Below are 14788 nucleotides of genomic sequence, written 5' to 3'. Positions count from 1 at the left end.
ACCAATACACCTTAAAAATGTATTGGTAACTCTAAATTGCTTTCACTATGTGCAAACAGAATTCTATTAAATTTCATTATTCTGGGATCCATCCATGTCCTGTATGGCCATAATGACAAGTTTCTTGCTATAAGGGCACATCAACTGTATGTAAGACCTCTAGTCCCCTATCTTCCCCTGCATGAATAAGACAAAGCCCTGTTTAGGGAGAAATTGGCTTTGTCTACCTGTAAATGAAGGCCGCCTGAAACACAGTCTCTTACGAAGTTGATGGTAATTGGTAATGCCAAATCCTCATTACAGCAGTGGCATTTTTACCAACTGTATGGTGGATTTTGCAATTAAGAACACACAAAGAATTATTCCTTTCTTGCGTAACAACATTTTAATGTCAATAAAAAGTGGTTTTATAGTTCAAGATTACAAATAAAAAAATATTTCATCTTGACCCTTTTGCTATTTTCCCTCAGGGAAGTCTCCAAATTTTAGTTAGGAAGCGTTAAAAGCACAAGGTGGATGGATGCTCGCCCTACAAAAAAGCTGAAGGACTCCCCCCCCACTTTGCCATCGCTGGATATTTTGAAAGGGAAGGTTTCGCTCCAAGTAGGCCTGACGAGCGTACTCTCTCTCTCTCTCGTGGCAGGTGAGACCACGGGGGCATACACAACCACCAGATCCTTCCAAGCTGAACGCAGCTGGAAGGGTTCTAAAAGGAACGAGTCGAGCGCCTCTCCAACTACCGGGCTGCATCAAGAAGGCACAACATAAGCAATGGTAAAGTCAGTAAACAAAATTTTACTGTAATATTTCATAACACAGATACTGTATTTCTCTTTTAAGTGTAAAGCTACCGTCTTACACAAGAAAGATGGACAGACCCTTTTCCAAGACTAATATGGATACAATAAATATGGAGTTTTACATACTAGGTCTGTACACCGAAACTTTGTCCCACAGCCATAAAAATTTACATTTAACAGTGCAACATATAATTTAATCCTTTATTTATCTGACATAGGATGTTTACTTACTAAACACAAGCAACTACCTGGTTTTAATATACATATTTTATATATATATATTTTATATATATATATTCAACAATCTGTACAGGTTTCTAAACATAAAACTCCAAAAAGGCACAATTGTCTATACAACATGTACAAAAATGGCTGGAGCTGACAAGAAACAACAATTATTGGTCAAGAGTTCATGATTGCACGAAGATTAGTAATGGGTTTGTGTCAGAAAAATGTGCTTTAAGGAAAGGAAGGTTTGCAAAGAAACCTGTAAGTGTTATAAAAAAAAAAAGAAACAAAACATAAAAATAAAAACACAACAAAAAACAAAAAACTAGGTTGCTATTACAAGTCTATCCTCATCGTCACTGCTGCCATCGCTAAACTGCACCGTGTTTTGCCGCCGGGACAAGGGGGCTGGCCTGTGTACCTGTCTGTCCGGGGAGACAGTTTGGTGGACCGGGGACTTGGTTAACGCGTCGGGATTCGCCTTGGGGCGGGGCTCTGCTGGGGCAGCCCGCTTCACCTGGAGGGAAGGGATGTCACGCTTTGGCTTGGTGGGGTTCGCGAGGTCAGTCTTTTCGGGATCCGCTTTCCCCGGACCGTTGGGTCGCTCGTAGTCGGTCAGCGGGGTGGGCTCAGGATGGCTCTTCCCGCCGTACCGCTGGCCACTGGCTGCTGCCGGAGAAGTAGCCCCGCCGGCTTGGCCGACCTCAGCTGCAGGGAAGCCAACAGAAGCCGGCTCCGGCTGCGTCTCGCAGGCTTTGCTGCCTGAGGCAGGCCCTTCGGAGGCTCCTTGCCCCTCAGCGCCAACAGGGCTGACGGAAGGGATGAGGGTCGGCAGGGCAATGTTCAGTATCTGCAAGCCGGGAATGTGAGCCTGTGGACTGGGGTTGCCCTGCGGGGCCGCGCCAGCGGTCAAAACCTGGAGACCCACGGCATTCAGGGTAATTCCCGAAGGACGCATCTGCGGGGCGATGTTTGTGTTTGCCAGGCCCAAGATGTTCACTGTCTCCATGCCCAGCGGTGGCAGAGGCTGCAGGCTGGGTGTGCCGAGACCCTGGATGCCCGGCACGCTCACCTGTCCTATAGGAATGCACGGCACGACGCTGTTCACTTCGGCGACGCCCACGGGATTCGTAGCGGCGGCGGCAGCTGCGCCACCTGTCTCGCCGAGGGCGCTGGTAGTTCTGTGAATCACGCTAACGGCAGGGATAGTGAGCTGCACCGGCCCCGCCTGGATGGGAACGAAGGTGGCCAGGCCGGCAGGGACCACCTGAATCCCCCCGACCGGTACGGTGCCGTAGGGTGCCTTGGCTTGCCGCTGCGAGTGCAGGGGGAGGTGGCTGAAGAGGTGAGTCTGGGGAGCCCTCAGCTCGGCGGCGTGCTGCGGGCACCCAGCCAGCTTCTCCTCTGGGGTGTCGGTGTAGGGTGATGGCGCTGTCGTCTGCATGCTGTGGTCCGCCGGCGAGGAGGGGGAGCTGACGGAGGGTGTGCTCTGGGAGAGAACAACACAGGCGTGTTAATGCGGTGGCCACCGCTATCCTCGAGTGAAATGAAAATGCAAGGTAGCTGGGACTGCTTCCCACACTCCCTTTTAAGAAAAAACAACAACAAACCAGTTCACAGTATATACTGCCCAGCTTGAACAATGAACTGATTTCCTTCCTTTCTTTTTCCAACTCCTTCCTCACCCACTAATTGAATTTTCCTCTCCTAATTACCCTGACTAATTTCTCTTGAACACTAGTACTTGAAAACACTGATGAATATCCTTTGTATGTGTTTTTTAAGGAGCGAGAAGGCTTTGGAGAACTGTTTTCTGTGGAAATCACCTCAGGCAAGAAGGTTAAATAAGCATAAGCTGGCATTTTTTATGCACTGGGTTCCTCTCCTGGAGGCGTCACAGCCTCTGGCAGGCAGAGGCAGCGTCATAGCACATCTGTCTGTAGGTCCTTCTAATGTGGAAGACAGGCGATACCCAGCGGATGCAAGAGATGGATGACAACTACAGCACCCGAAGAAGTGGAGGTGACAGGCGGATACTGGAGTGAGACGTGGGACCCACATCCCACTGCTGCCTCAGCTCGCTGTGATTTGGTGCCCATGCATGGACTGATAATCCTATTTTTATGCTCCCTTTTCTTCTCATGTAGCCTGTGTTACCGACCAAGGCTGGCAACTGCTTTCCTAAAAACACCTAAACCAAGAAGTCTTAAATTGCAATTGCAGTCTTACAGTATCTAGCTTTAGGCGTATTCATAACACATAAGGAGGAGTCGTGCAACCCTACTTAGTTTTATACCGTTGTAAACTGTAATTCTGTGGCTTTGACCAAACTCTCAAGAAATCTTTCGAGCGGGCTCAAAACTGAAACACTAACAGAAACGCTTTTTGAAAACTGCTGGTAGGAATTCTGTTGGTTAAAGGAGAATATGATTTACTGACTACGCAGTGCCAACCAGTCTAAATGGGAAGATGAGTGTGAGAAGGAAGCCAACATCTTTCTCAGAAGTAAGTCCTGTCTGACACCTCACAAGAAATCCTGATAAAGTGGTATGGATGCTTTCTAAGGAACATACAACAGACTTCCTGAGCTGTCTCGACCCCTTGTCTCGACTGCAAGAAGTGGGATCCACAACCGTTCACAATAGGAACAGACTGTAGATTAACCCTCAGACACACGGCTGCCACTTCTTTTGGTCTGGGAAAGCAGGAGGCAGTCTGGAAAAAGGAATTACTGCCTTATATTACTTACACGCCTTTTAAAAAATATATTAATGCAGACAATGATTACAGCTATATTAATGAAGACCTTTCAATGTTTTTAATTGCGTGTGTATTTTCTTGAGGCTTCAGTGGTTCTGTTTGATGAGGGAGTAAATTCAGTCAAATGCATTTCTGGTATCTATTGGCAACAACCGAAACCCAAAACCCAAATATTAAGATCCCACCCCTTCTGTGGCAGGTATATACAGTGATCAGAGACCACTACATTTTGTTCTCTGTTATACATCAAAATCGCTCCAATTTGTATCTGCCACACAGACTCACAGTTCTTACAAGCAGGAGTGAACCTGTGTCAAACAATGAAATGCAGCAACAATTTTTACTGTTTCTCCTTGTCAACAGCTCACTATCTTCAATTTTGTAAAAAATAAATCCAGTAGTACAGATTTTCAAAGAAAAAACAAGCCAGTAAGTACTTAAACCAGAATGAAATTTTTACTTAACTGTTTATGCTTTTGAAAACTTCGTGCCACTTATTTTTCTATAACTGCATGGATACACTATTTGTAAATATTGCACTTATCACAGAGAAGGCAGTAATTGCTCCTTTAGTTAAACCATATTTTGCGTGACATTTTTCTGAGCATTATTCTGCAAAGTTCCAATGCCTTCATGGTCTGCAGTAAGAATTCAAAACTTCCAAGAGATATCCTTAGGGTCAATCAGGTATGTGACTTGTACCATCCCCATTACAGTCCATGAAAATATTGCTGAATTGTAAAAGGCTTAACGCCTGACAGTTCTCCTTTGTGATTTCCTCAGCAGAGGTTTAAAGGCAACAGTCGGCAAAAGTACTGAATGCTCCTGCAGCCTCGCACACAGACTGACCTCATCTTTCTGCATCCTGCTCTGAGAAGCCATGTGTCTAGAAGAGGCATGAGCAAAACTGATCCTTTTCTGATTAAAACGTTCTTTCAGCTTGGAGAAAAATTTAGAGCGCTGGGAACTCGGGTCTCAGTTCTGTGCTCGCCTCTCCTTTTGTTATTGTGCAAGGGCAATCTGCTAGTTTCCTTGAACATCTGGTGCTCTAATTCTACTACTAAGCATATTTAGAGGAGAGATAAGGAATTGCACAATTTTTTAATAGTGATAAGGCAAAAACCTTTGGGACTAGATTAATTTCCCTTGGGAATTACCAATGATTCTATCGTCATATTTCAGAATGAAATGACTTCTGAATTCTATCACTTTCCTCTGAAAACTTCATAACCACCACCATTTGTTCATTCTACATATCTGTTACATTCCTTCTTATTTCTAATGCAATCTACCAGCTCCAGACTTCAGCTGAAACAACCATGTTACAATTAATCCTTTCAGGAGAATACAATCAAAACTAAATCTGAAAAGCAGTGCTCCTATAGCATCCTTGTTCTAGGGTCCTACACATCTGAGCTTCGATCACTTTCAACCCTTCTTAAAGGTTCATCAGCCAACAACTCTAAGAATGAAGGGAAAGGCAAACATTTTGATCACTGAAAAATCTCCAAAAGATCTTTAAAAGGAGGATTTAAATCCCGCTCTCTCCCCCGGAGTGAGACACTCCTACCTTTGCAAGAGCTGCAGTTGATATCAAGGAGTGGCCCAAGGCTGTTTCTGGATCGGGGTAATCTACAGACATCTGGCGACCTGGAGATGTTGGAGTGACGTCCGCCAGTGCCGCACTAGCACTATGGGGACCCATTCCTCTCTCCTGGGCTTTATCCTCATGTGCTTCCTGATGGGTGAACTCTGCTGGTGACCTGGAGGTCCTGCTAACTGACTGTACCGCGCTAAGGATGGTCATCTTCGTCAGCAGTGCTTTTGGCAGACCATCCATAGAGTCCGTGTGAACCCCAGCAAAACAGTCTGGAAGCCTGACGTCTTCATCGGTGCTGGCGGCATCCTGCAGGCCGTGTCGAGAGGGGTGATGCTGGGGGCTGGCCGTCACCGAGGGGGTTGTGGATAGGACTGACTCAGCCTGGCTGTCTTCATCATCATCGTCATTGTCATTTTCATCTTCATCCGCACCATCAGACTCCTCCACATCGTATCCTGACCGGTCATAACCAAATCTTTGCTTCTCACCTGCAAAAGTGGAAATTAGAAAGTAAGCCAACGAAGTTCCTGGCCTGATTGGGAAGGAGGTGGGAGGGAGTAATTAGAAACACCAAAAAACCACATGGCCTGTGCATTTTTCAGTCACATCCCACTGCATCAAAGCAACAAGGAAGAGTTTTTGTTTTTATTTTCCAGTGTACATATTTAATTATACAGCTACATAGCCTTTCATCTTCCGCTTCTGTGTTGTTTTTAACTTTCTGGATTTGGCTGTTTTCTTTTACACCATTGATAACCATTCGCTCAAAGTCACCCTTCACTCCTATGCTTGGGGAGAAGCGAGCAGCCTGCTGGTTCATTAAGTTCCCACTGACGATATATGAAGCTGGTCTGCCAACCTTAGCGATGGGATATTCTCTAGCTGGTTCTGACTCATAAGTGGGTGTCCTTGTACCTAATATGAATCACTGCTGCAAAGGTTTTGAAGGATGCAAACAGAAAGACTGGAAGCTGTTAAGTCAGGAATCTGTCTCGTTAACAGGCAAAAGAGACCAAAATTAGACCTTACTGGATTTCTTCACTTTGCTAATGTTTTGAGAGGTTTATTAACAGCTCACCCAAGATGTCTCAGGAGGCAAGAAAGCCCTAATCTTATCAAAACTTACCTATGCATGCATTTTGCTCACATGAAGAAGCCCTCCTGACTTCAAGTCTTAAAGCCAAACTGCCGTCTAGTGGCAAATTTCTCTACAAAATACTGCTCCACTACTGCTTTTCCCCTTCTTTTATACCATAACTTGGAAAGAAAGAATCGCCTTTAGTAAAGAGACAGAAAATCCCATCTGTTGTATCTGATTCCAAGCCAGACTGTCTGGGATCATATTTTATAAAAGACAAAATGCTTTGAATGCACTAATATTTTATATTTGATTAAAGGTCTGTCTGCTGAGCTGTCAAAAAAAAAAAATCAGCATGAAAATCATTTGGCTCCGCAAAAGCACCGATGGCTGGTTACTTAAAATCTCAGAGATCCTGTTCTAGGGAAATCTACACAGCAACTTACTGCCAAAGTGAATGATTCTGAAAAAAATCATACCCTTAAAAGAATCTGAATGTACTACCAATTGTTTATGCTGCTACCCTACCAAAACAAAAATAAGCACCTTGAACTCCAGGTAAGATAAACGGGTTTAATTGAGTGGTCTCAGTAAGTTACCCACCACTCTATGCCTTTATGGTTTCAAATGAGCAATGCAATTAGGAATGAGACTAATAGCTTCTCTGAAAAAAAAACACCTCTCTAATGACTTTGCCCCTCTTTGCCTACACAGTAATTTGTACATTAACTAATATGGTAACTATAGATTTTCTACATTTACTATGGTGGGCGTGAAACTGCAATATTATTAAAAATACCCCAAATCCTCCAGGTCATTGGAAGGATGCTAACAAAAGTATCTTTTAGAATTTTAAATAGTCTTCATTTAGAATTCTCATCTACAGACAAAGCTGTTCAAAAAAGAAGTTCATTTTAGTGGAAAAATTAAGTCAGTAAGGTCCACTCCAAAAATATGGCAAGTAGGATTGTTAAAAATATTATTAACAAAACCACATGAAGTTATTAAACTCTTTTTTCCTCTATACTTCTGTCATTTCTCTTCTACACAGAAACACTGTTTCTTCATCATTAATTTGCAAAGCAAGCACATCTAAAATGTTAGAACCTCTACATATGTTTGATTTCTGAATGGAAATAACATCCCTCAATGCCTCTGTAACAGATCTCGAAGACTTCTCCATGTGTTATATCTAAAGAGTGACCCACGCTTTTCCTGCAACTCTTTAAATAATGCATGGGGCATTACAAAGACTTGGATTTCAGTCCGGGCTCCCTCTTAACTTTGGTCTCTGTACCAATATCACATAGCTATTCTCTGGGATATCCTCCTGTTTCTTTTCTCTTTTCCCCCCTCTCTCCACATGAACCACATTTTCTATGAAAGTTGATGTCAGTCACAAATGGCTGTCTCCACTGGCAAGAGAAACTACCTGAAATGATTAGATTGACTCGTCATATTTGTAAAGCAAGGAAAACATATGCTCAAACAATGCCCTGATTTTAATAAGAAACTATCTTTCTTTCAAATCAACATTTAAAAATGCTACAGGATTTACTAGCAAATGCTGCTTATGTAGAAATTTTCTGCATATGTCTCAGCTCTCTAGAATAAAACCATGGAAAGTGAAACCATGTGTGGGATACAGATTCCTTACATGCAGGACTCCATGGGATATCATTTCCCTCTATTGTTTCCCTGTTTACTTCCACCCCTTGTGCATTTGCCAGCTCTGTTTAAGTGTGCTTACCTGGAGCCAGAGCCTGCAGTGTAGGCGAGGTGACAGCAATGAATGTGGTTCCCTTACTCCTACACTGCTTCGAAGCGTCAGATGAAAAAAAAACCAAACCCATTCCTGACTTGCTCGCTCTGGCAATGCACAAAGGAACGCTCTGCTCTGGCTTTTATACCTGCGTGCATGTTTGCTGAGACAAGAGGTGCTCAAGCTTTTACAAAAAGCGATGCCGTTAAGCACCGCTGTTAATCAGTGGAGTTGCGAGAGGACCCAATGCCGGAGTTTTAAGTGGTGGAAGACCCAGGCAGGTTATGGGTCTTCTCCGAATGAGGCATTGAGCTGAGGCTGTGACCACTCCTTGTGGTGAAAGACTCTTTTCCAAGCACTGTCTTGCTAACCAAGTAGTATTGGCCCTGATCCATTTTATTAATAGTACACTGCCTACTAAAGTTCCCTTGCAGTTTTAATTGGGGAAAAATTAATTCTTCGCTTCCTATCTTAAACCATGCACAATTACAACCATATGCTTATGTAGCTGATACATGTAACTAGAACTGACTCAATTTCCAAAGGGAACAAAATGACTTCTGTGTTTAACTTTCTATGAGGTTGTAAAGCAGTGTGGGATATTTTAGAATGAAGGATGTGTCATAAATTTAAAGGCCACTAGCATATGGGGAAATGGCTTTTGGCATGCAAGTTCATAGTTTGTTTGTTTTTTTTTTTAAAAAAAAGAAAACAGGAAAAAAGCTTCACACTATTAAGTGAAGCCTTTATGAAAGCTACTTCTCTTTCAAATTTGTAACTCTCACCATTTTAACAGAAAGACTGTTCAAGACTGCCTCAATTTTTTATAAAGAATGTTTTGGGAAGAGTATGGAATGTCTCTCATCCTCTGTCAACTACTGCCATCTTTTTTTTAAAATCCTTAGTGAGAATCTTTCTTCTTCCTGGACTTCACAGAATAAAGTGGAACTTCCAGCTACAGACATGAAGTCTGCAAAAATTAGGAACAGCTGGAAGTAAAGGTACAATAGAAATGTGGACACAACTTCTGATTGGGGATTTTGCTTACATGCCAGCTCTAATTATATTTAATGAAATTGAGTTTTTGATCCTAGGTATTGAAGTGTATACAAATCATGGGCAAAAATCATCTCAGTCCTTCATTTATTTTGTTGTTAGTCCTCAGTTAATAAGCTCTGTATTGTGTCTGTGGTGTCAGTGAGCTTGTTGGCTAAGGCTCTGTTATACTGACATTTTACCCCAAAGCAGGGAAAGAAAAAGCTTCAAGTTTTTTAGCACAATAGCATTAGCTGGACTGATCCGTATTCTAATACATCCATTAGTGAAGAGCCTGGGGCGGGTAAGTCCACGAACTGCTTTTTCCAGTTGCAATGCTATGAATTAGGTAACTGAAATATGTGTCCCTATGTACTTTAAAGTTCTTTATTTTAAAAGTTTTTCCTACAGGAATCCTTATGTATGTGGTTTTAAAAATGGCCATCTAATTATCATCATACTGCAAAGTACTGCAAGAAAGGATCTTCAGAATCTCAACTTACAGCTTTTAATTTTTATTGCGATATTATCACCAATTAGTCCATCACATGACCTGACTTATCAGGCCCTGCTACAGACATAGCAATTTCTGCACCAAACCCAATTATAAGTTCTACGGTTTATAACTTAGTTGTATTTGGTTATAACTTAATGATATTTAGGTAGATTTTCACATAAGGAAGAAAATGTTCATTTTCATTCTTTCAGGGGCAGGAAGACAAGAAAGACCTTGTCCAGACTGGTGAAGTTTTACACATTTCTAAGCAAATGGATAGTTATGTAGATAACTATAGGATTGCTATTAGCTCTACTTATACAGATTAAAGACATAGCTTACTAAGTACCTGTTGGTCTGTTCACTATCTATCCCCATCTAAATTTAGTTTTACCAGATTTATTGGCTTTTAGCACCCGAGTAATACAAAGCAGTGCTTATCACCTCAAATTGTGTAAGTATCTTCAGTTATGGATTAATATCTGCATAAAAGCGTTTAAAAATAAAGCATCTATTCTGTATTATATATTCTCCATCAAACTCAAGAAAAAATATATACACTATGGCAATAAAGGCAGAAATATTTTTGTGTATGTCATCATATTACCATAAACTTGAAAGTAAAGTCTGTATGTCATCAATGCACTCCCTTTTTCTAAACAATTACAAGCCTAGACTTGCCTTTCACCTGTTGTATTGGTCTTGTAATAGACGGCTCCGCAACCATTCAAACAAATTTTAAAAAGGGTAAACCAAAGTACTGTGAAATAACGCCAGCATATATACCCAAGCTTGCTGTCCCCTTGTCTTTCTATGTCCATAGGCTTTACTCGCCCAATTTCGGTCTTGCTTCAGCTACTGCCCACTGCTCATCATCATCAAACAGGACACACAGTGACATCTACTGGGTTAAATTCAGACTGGTAATAGACAGTGCTCCTCAGAGATGAGAACAAAAAACCTGTGGGCTTTTGACTTTCATTCCTAAGAGAATGGAAGGCAACAAAGTAAAACTAACTGAAAAAAATTAAGTAACCTCTGTTTAAAGAGATTATTTACACTTAAGCCTTCCTGAGTAACCTGTATATTGTAAATCAACCCTAGCACTAGGTAGTCTATTCCCAGGCAGTAGGTGTAAGGCTCCAGCATGCTTAATGTACATCTAGTTGAAGATTAGACAGTCATAATTAAACAAAAAAAAAAGAGAAAGGATTAAAAAAATATTTCTTTTAAGCTATACAGAATCAGCCTTCCATTCTATTTGCAAAAGGAGGCTATTATTGCAAGGATTTTCATTTATTTTCATTCCTTAAATGCAGGTGCAGTGAAAACACAGACTGAGTCATGATTAAGCTAATGAAGAGCCATGGAAACTCACTTAAGATCTACTATAAGTAATATATAGCTAATTAACTTAGAACCATTGTATCTCTAGAAGGATTTATTTAATACTGCAGAAAATGTAAGTGGTTTATATATACATATGTGTTGTGTGTGTGTGTGTATAAATACATATCTGAAACTTACAATTAGGTCTTTTCATTGGTAAAGTAATGAATATCTTGGGATAAAATTTCTCCATAGAGACCATTTAAATAAGTTCTGCCCATCTACTGATTTCATTACTAACTATCTTGTACAAGTTTACTCAGGCATACCACACAATTCTCATTCATTCATCAGCTTACATATGACATATTACAGGTTTAAAGTTCATAACTGTTATAATTTGAAGACAAATTATTGTTGGTTTTAAGACTGCAGAGCAAAATATTGGGTCAACATGGCCAAAAAGGATATCCCCAGTTGCAGTCTGTCACACTAAACAGTTCACCTCATCTGACAATTTAATTCAGATATTAACATTCCTTACATTGTAACCCTGTATTTTGGTGACAAGAACATTCCACAGAGCAGAAGATGAAAGATAAATGGATGAGGGAATGGTTTTGAATACAAAAGGCTAGGCCAGAAAGTACTTACTAATACCCAAATGATGACAAGTCCAAATACAAAGAATGTTATGTTAAAAGCTCTGATCACATACAGTCTCAGACAGCTAGAGAGCATCTCTTTCTTTTTCCCCCAGATGCTACAAGCACAACAAAATTTCAGCTCCTCAAATTACTGAAAAAACAGGCTCTGTGTGTGCACGTGCCTCTGTTCAGGACACAGTTTTGCACTCTTTATTCCAGCTGCATGTACTATTAATCTGTACTGCTATCAAGTCAAAGCTGACTTCTTATATGAATCCAAAAAATGATATATTCAAACAATTGTGATTGCCTAGGCTTTAAAAAAACTACCTAAAAATAGAACCAGCAAATTCCTTAGTAAATAAAAGGTTGGCAGCTTTGTTAAGTTTCTGGCTAATTCTCTAATTCAGAGCCTGGTGGAAGACATACAGCTGAGTTAATTTAAGCAAAGGTGTGGACATTTTTATTGCCATAGAATAATCAGTATTTCAAATGTTCGGATAACAAATTAGCTAGAGACAGACAGACAGACATTCTCTGGGCCAGGAAACAAGCCAATCTCACGCAGCCTACGGCGAAAAAGAACTTTTTTTCCTGAGGTCATAATTATTTCTTCTCAGGTTTTCTGCACCTTCCTCTACATTGTCTTACATTGCCTTCTAACGGAGGAAAGAGATGGGGCTGGGGAGACCATTGGCTTGAAGAGAGAGATGGTTTTTAACAGCTATGCAACTCCTCAAGTAACAAATGTATGTGTTTAAAGACATCGTTTTTTCAAAGCACCAAAAGGATACGCGACACAAACCCGCCACCACCGCACACCAGAGGAAGGAGGGGTGAAAGGGCCAAAGACGTAATGCCACAAGTGCAGCTCAAGACACAAAACCCATTATGTTTTCCTTTGTGGGTGACATACTGCTGGCAGGGCTCTCCCTAGAGCACAGGCCTGGCACGAGGGGTGCTGGGCCCGAATGCGAGCTCTGCTGCACCGCCCCGGGGAAAGGGCAGCCAGAGAGCCACCTTAAGGCTGCCATGACACCTCAAAAACCCCCCAAAACCAATACATTCAATCACAATAAAACATAGCCAAAAAATTAGCACGTACAGGATTTCAGAGAGGGGAGCAGAACCACCTACATTTACAAAAGCACGTATGCAAATACTTCACACTGTTTTCCCCCCCTCCTGACTCTTTGCTTTAAAAACGGGCCAACAAGCAAGTTTCTAAATTATCATAAGAAATACCTTCAAGTGTAGCTAGGTGAACCGAGAGATGAAATCACATTTTTAAAGTGTACGGTTACTCACTGAATTTACATGGAAAATTGTAAATGCCCCATATTTTGCCACAACTGGAGAGGCTGGGCTGGTTTGGCTGCAGCAAACGCGTGTTTATCACGGGCTTAACTACCCTGCTTCTTGGATAGGATTTTGTACTGAGCTTTGTGCTGCACAGCTGGTTTTGCTATGGGTACATGAGCCAGAGAGTTTACCAAAGGTAGGGATTTTATCACCAAGTTGTTTTTGGTTTGGGGTTCTTAGTTAAAGAAAGAAATGTTACCTCCTCTATTCTGGGGGAGGAAAAAAAAAGCATTGCAGTCTTAAAATTAAATATCTGGAAGAATTTCAAGGATTATGTAGCAAATTCTGTTGAATGTTTGTCTTTTTTTTTCCAAAATAGACTATTTAATTTATTAAGCAATTACTGTGCTGAAGCAAAGAACATACTTCATGGAATATATATGTATACTATGGTTATACACACCTGTACATGATATGTAAAAAGAGTGTCTCTCTCTCAATTAAATAGTCTTAAAGCCGAAGGAAAGCAATCTTTCAACAAATGTTTGAAATAGCCTACTTCTACCAGGTGTTACTGATAATTCTGTTAACATTTGAAACATTTCCCATTACATTATAACCACAAATGCAATTTTAACTGTATGCAATTGGGAATATCGATTTATCAATCAATAAAATGTTTTCAGTTCCTGGTAAAAGGAAATATCTGTTCAGTTGTAGTTTACAAAACTAAATAAAATGTCAAAAGCTGCAGAAGACTGCTTAAAAAAGTGATGATTTTTCTGTCATGTGAAGGCTGAAAATGTTAATGAAAACTGTTCCTCTGTGAGAAAAGGACAGTAATTTGCACTGCCGCTTATCTTCTGTTATTTATTTGGTCCCTCAAATTGTGAAGGGGGACATGTTTTTAGCTTACTAAAAAGGAATATATCGGAGAATGCCAAAAAAGGGAAAATGCAGGTTTCTTTGTACCTAGCGCACTCTGAATCATACCAGCTGAGTCACATTCCCAGCATTATTTAGAATTAGATTCAAGCTGATTCGCTTATTCTGCTAGCGGTTGTCATATGGGAGCAAGTGCATTCATCTTTCTTGCCCTTTACTGTTTAAATAAAGATCTCCACTGCTTTCTTTTCTCAAAACCTCATCCGCAATCTAATAAACTATTCCACTGAAGGAAGAAAAATACAACAAGGCAACAGGACTCATCTCCCTGCTGAGAAATGGGAGGAAGGAAAAAATGCCACCGCTGCACAGAGACATACTAAGAACTGAAACAGTGTCCTAATGTGCAATCCTGTTCTCCATCTCACTGCGTCTGGTGGTGCAACTTCATCTTTCTTACCATGCTGAGCAAAACCTGCGCGAACCCGGTTTGGCCCTCTTTATCTGTCCTCGACCTCGTCTCCTTTTCAGCAGCCATCTCAGGATGTGGGAAGTGCAGAATTCCAATTATTAACAAATACATTCATTTTGATAGCACTCTCATCACTAATGGAGAAGTAGAACAGGTCAAGATGAAAAATGTTCATAATTTCTAAGTGATTTCTACCTGCTGATTTATGACCAATTATTTGTGAAGGAGGACAGAACTCTACACTGGAAGATGATTAGCCTCCTTGCAGAGCACTCAGTAACATATTTGTGATTCTAGGTGGCATGTAATTTTTATGAAAACGTGCATCTCAAAACTTTGACAATTTCATGCACTATTTTCAAAGAAATGCTACATTTGACTACATTTTTTTCTA

General features: G+C 41.0%; 1 protein-coding gene across 2 annotated transcripts in view; it reads right to left on the bottom strand.

Moving 5' to 3' along the window:
* Positions 1-775: 775 nt before the first annotated feature.
* Positions 776-14788, bottom strand: part of HIVEP1 (HIVEP zinc finger 1) — a 121715-nt gene continuing 107702 nt past the window's right edge. For both annotated transcript variants that reach the window (XM_064443596.1, XM_064443595.1), the window contains exons 8-9: positions 5359-5876; positions 776-2517 (exon numbers count right to left, since the gene is read on the bottom strand). In XM_064443596.1, the coding sequence (XP_064299666.1) occupies positions 1354-2517; positions 5359-5876 (1682 nt within the window). In that variant the 3' untranslated portion in view covers positions 776-1353. The remainder of the gene's footprint in view (positions 2518-5358; positions 5877-14788) is intronic.

Source organism: Phalacrocorax carbo, chromosome 2 (assembly GCF_963921805.1).
Source record: "Phalacrocorax carbo chromosome 2, bPhaCar2.1, whole genome shotgun sequence".
Classification (NCBI taxonomy): Eukaryota; Metazoa; Chordata; class Aves; order Suliformes; family Phalacrocoracidae; genus Phalacrocorax; species Phalacrocorax carbo.
This window is presented reverse-complemented; position numbering and strand designations above follow the sequence as displayed.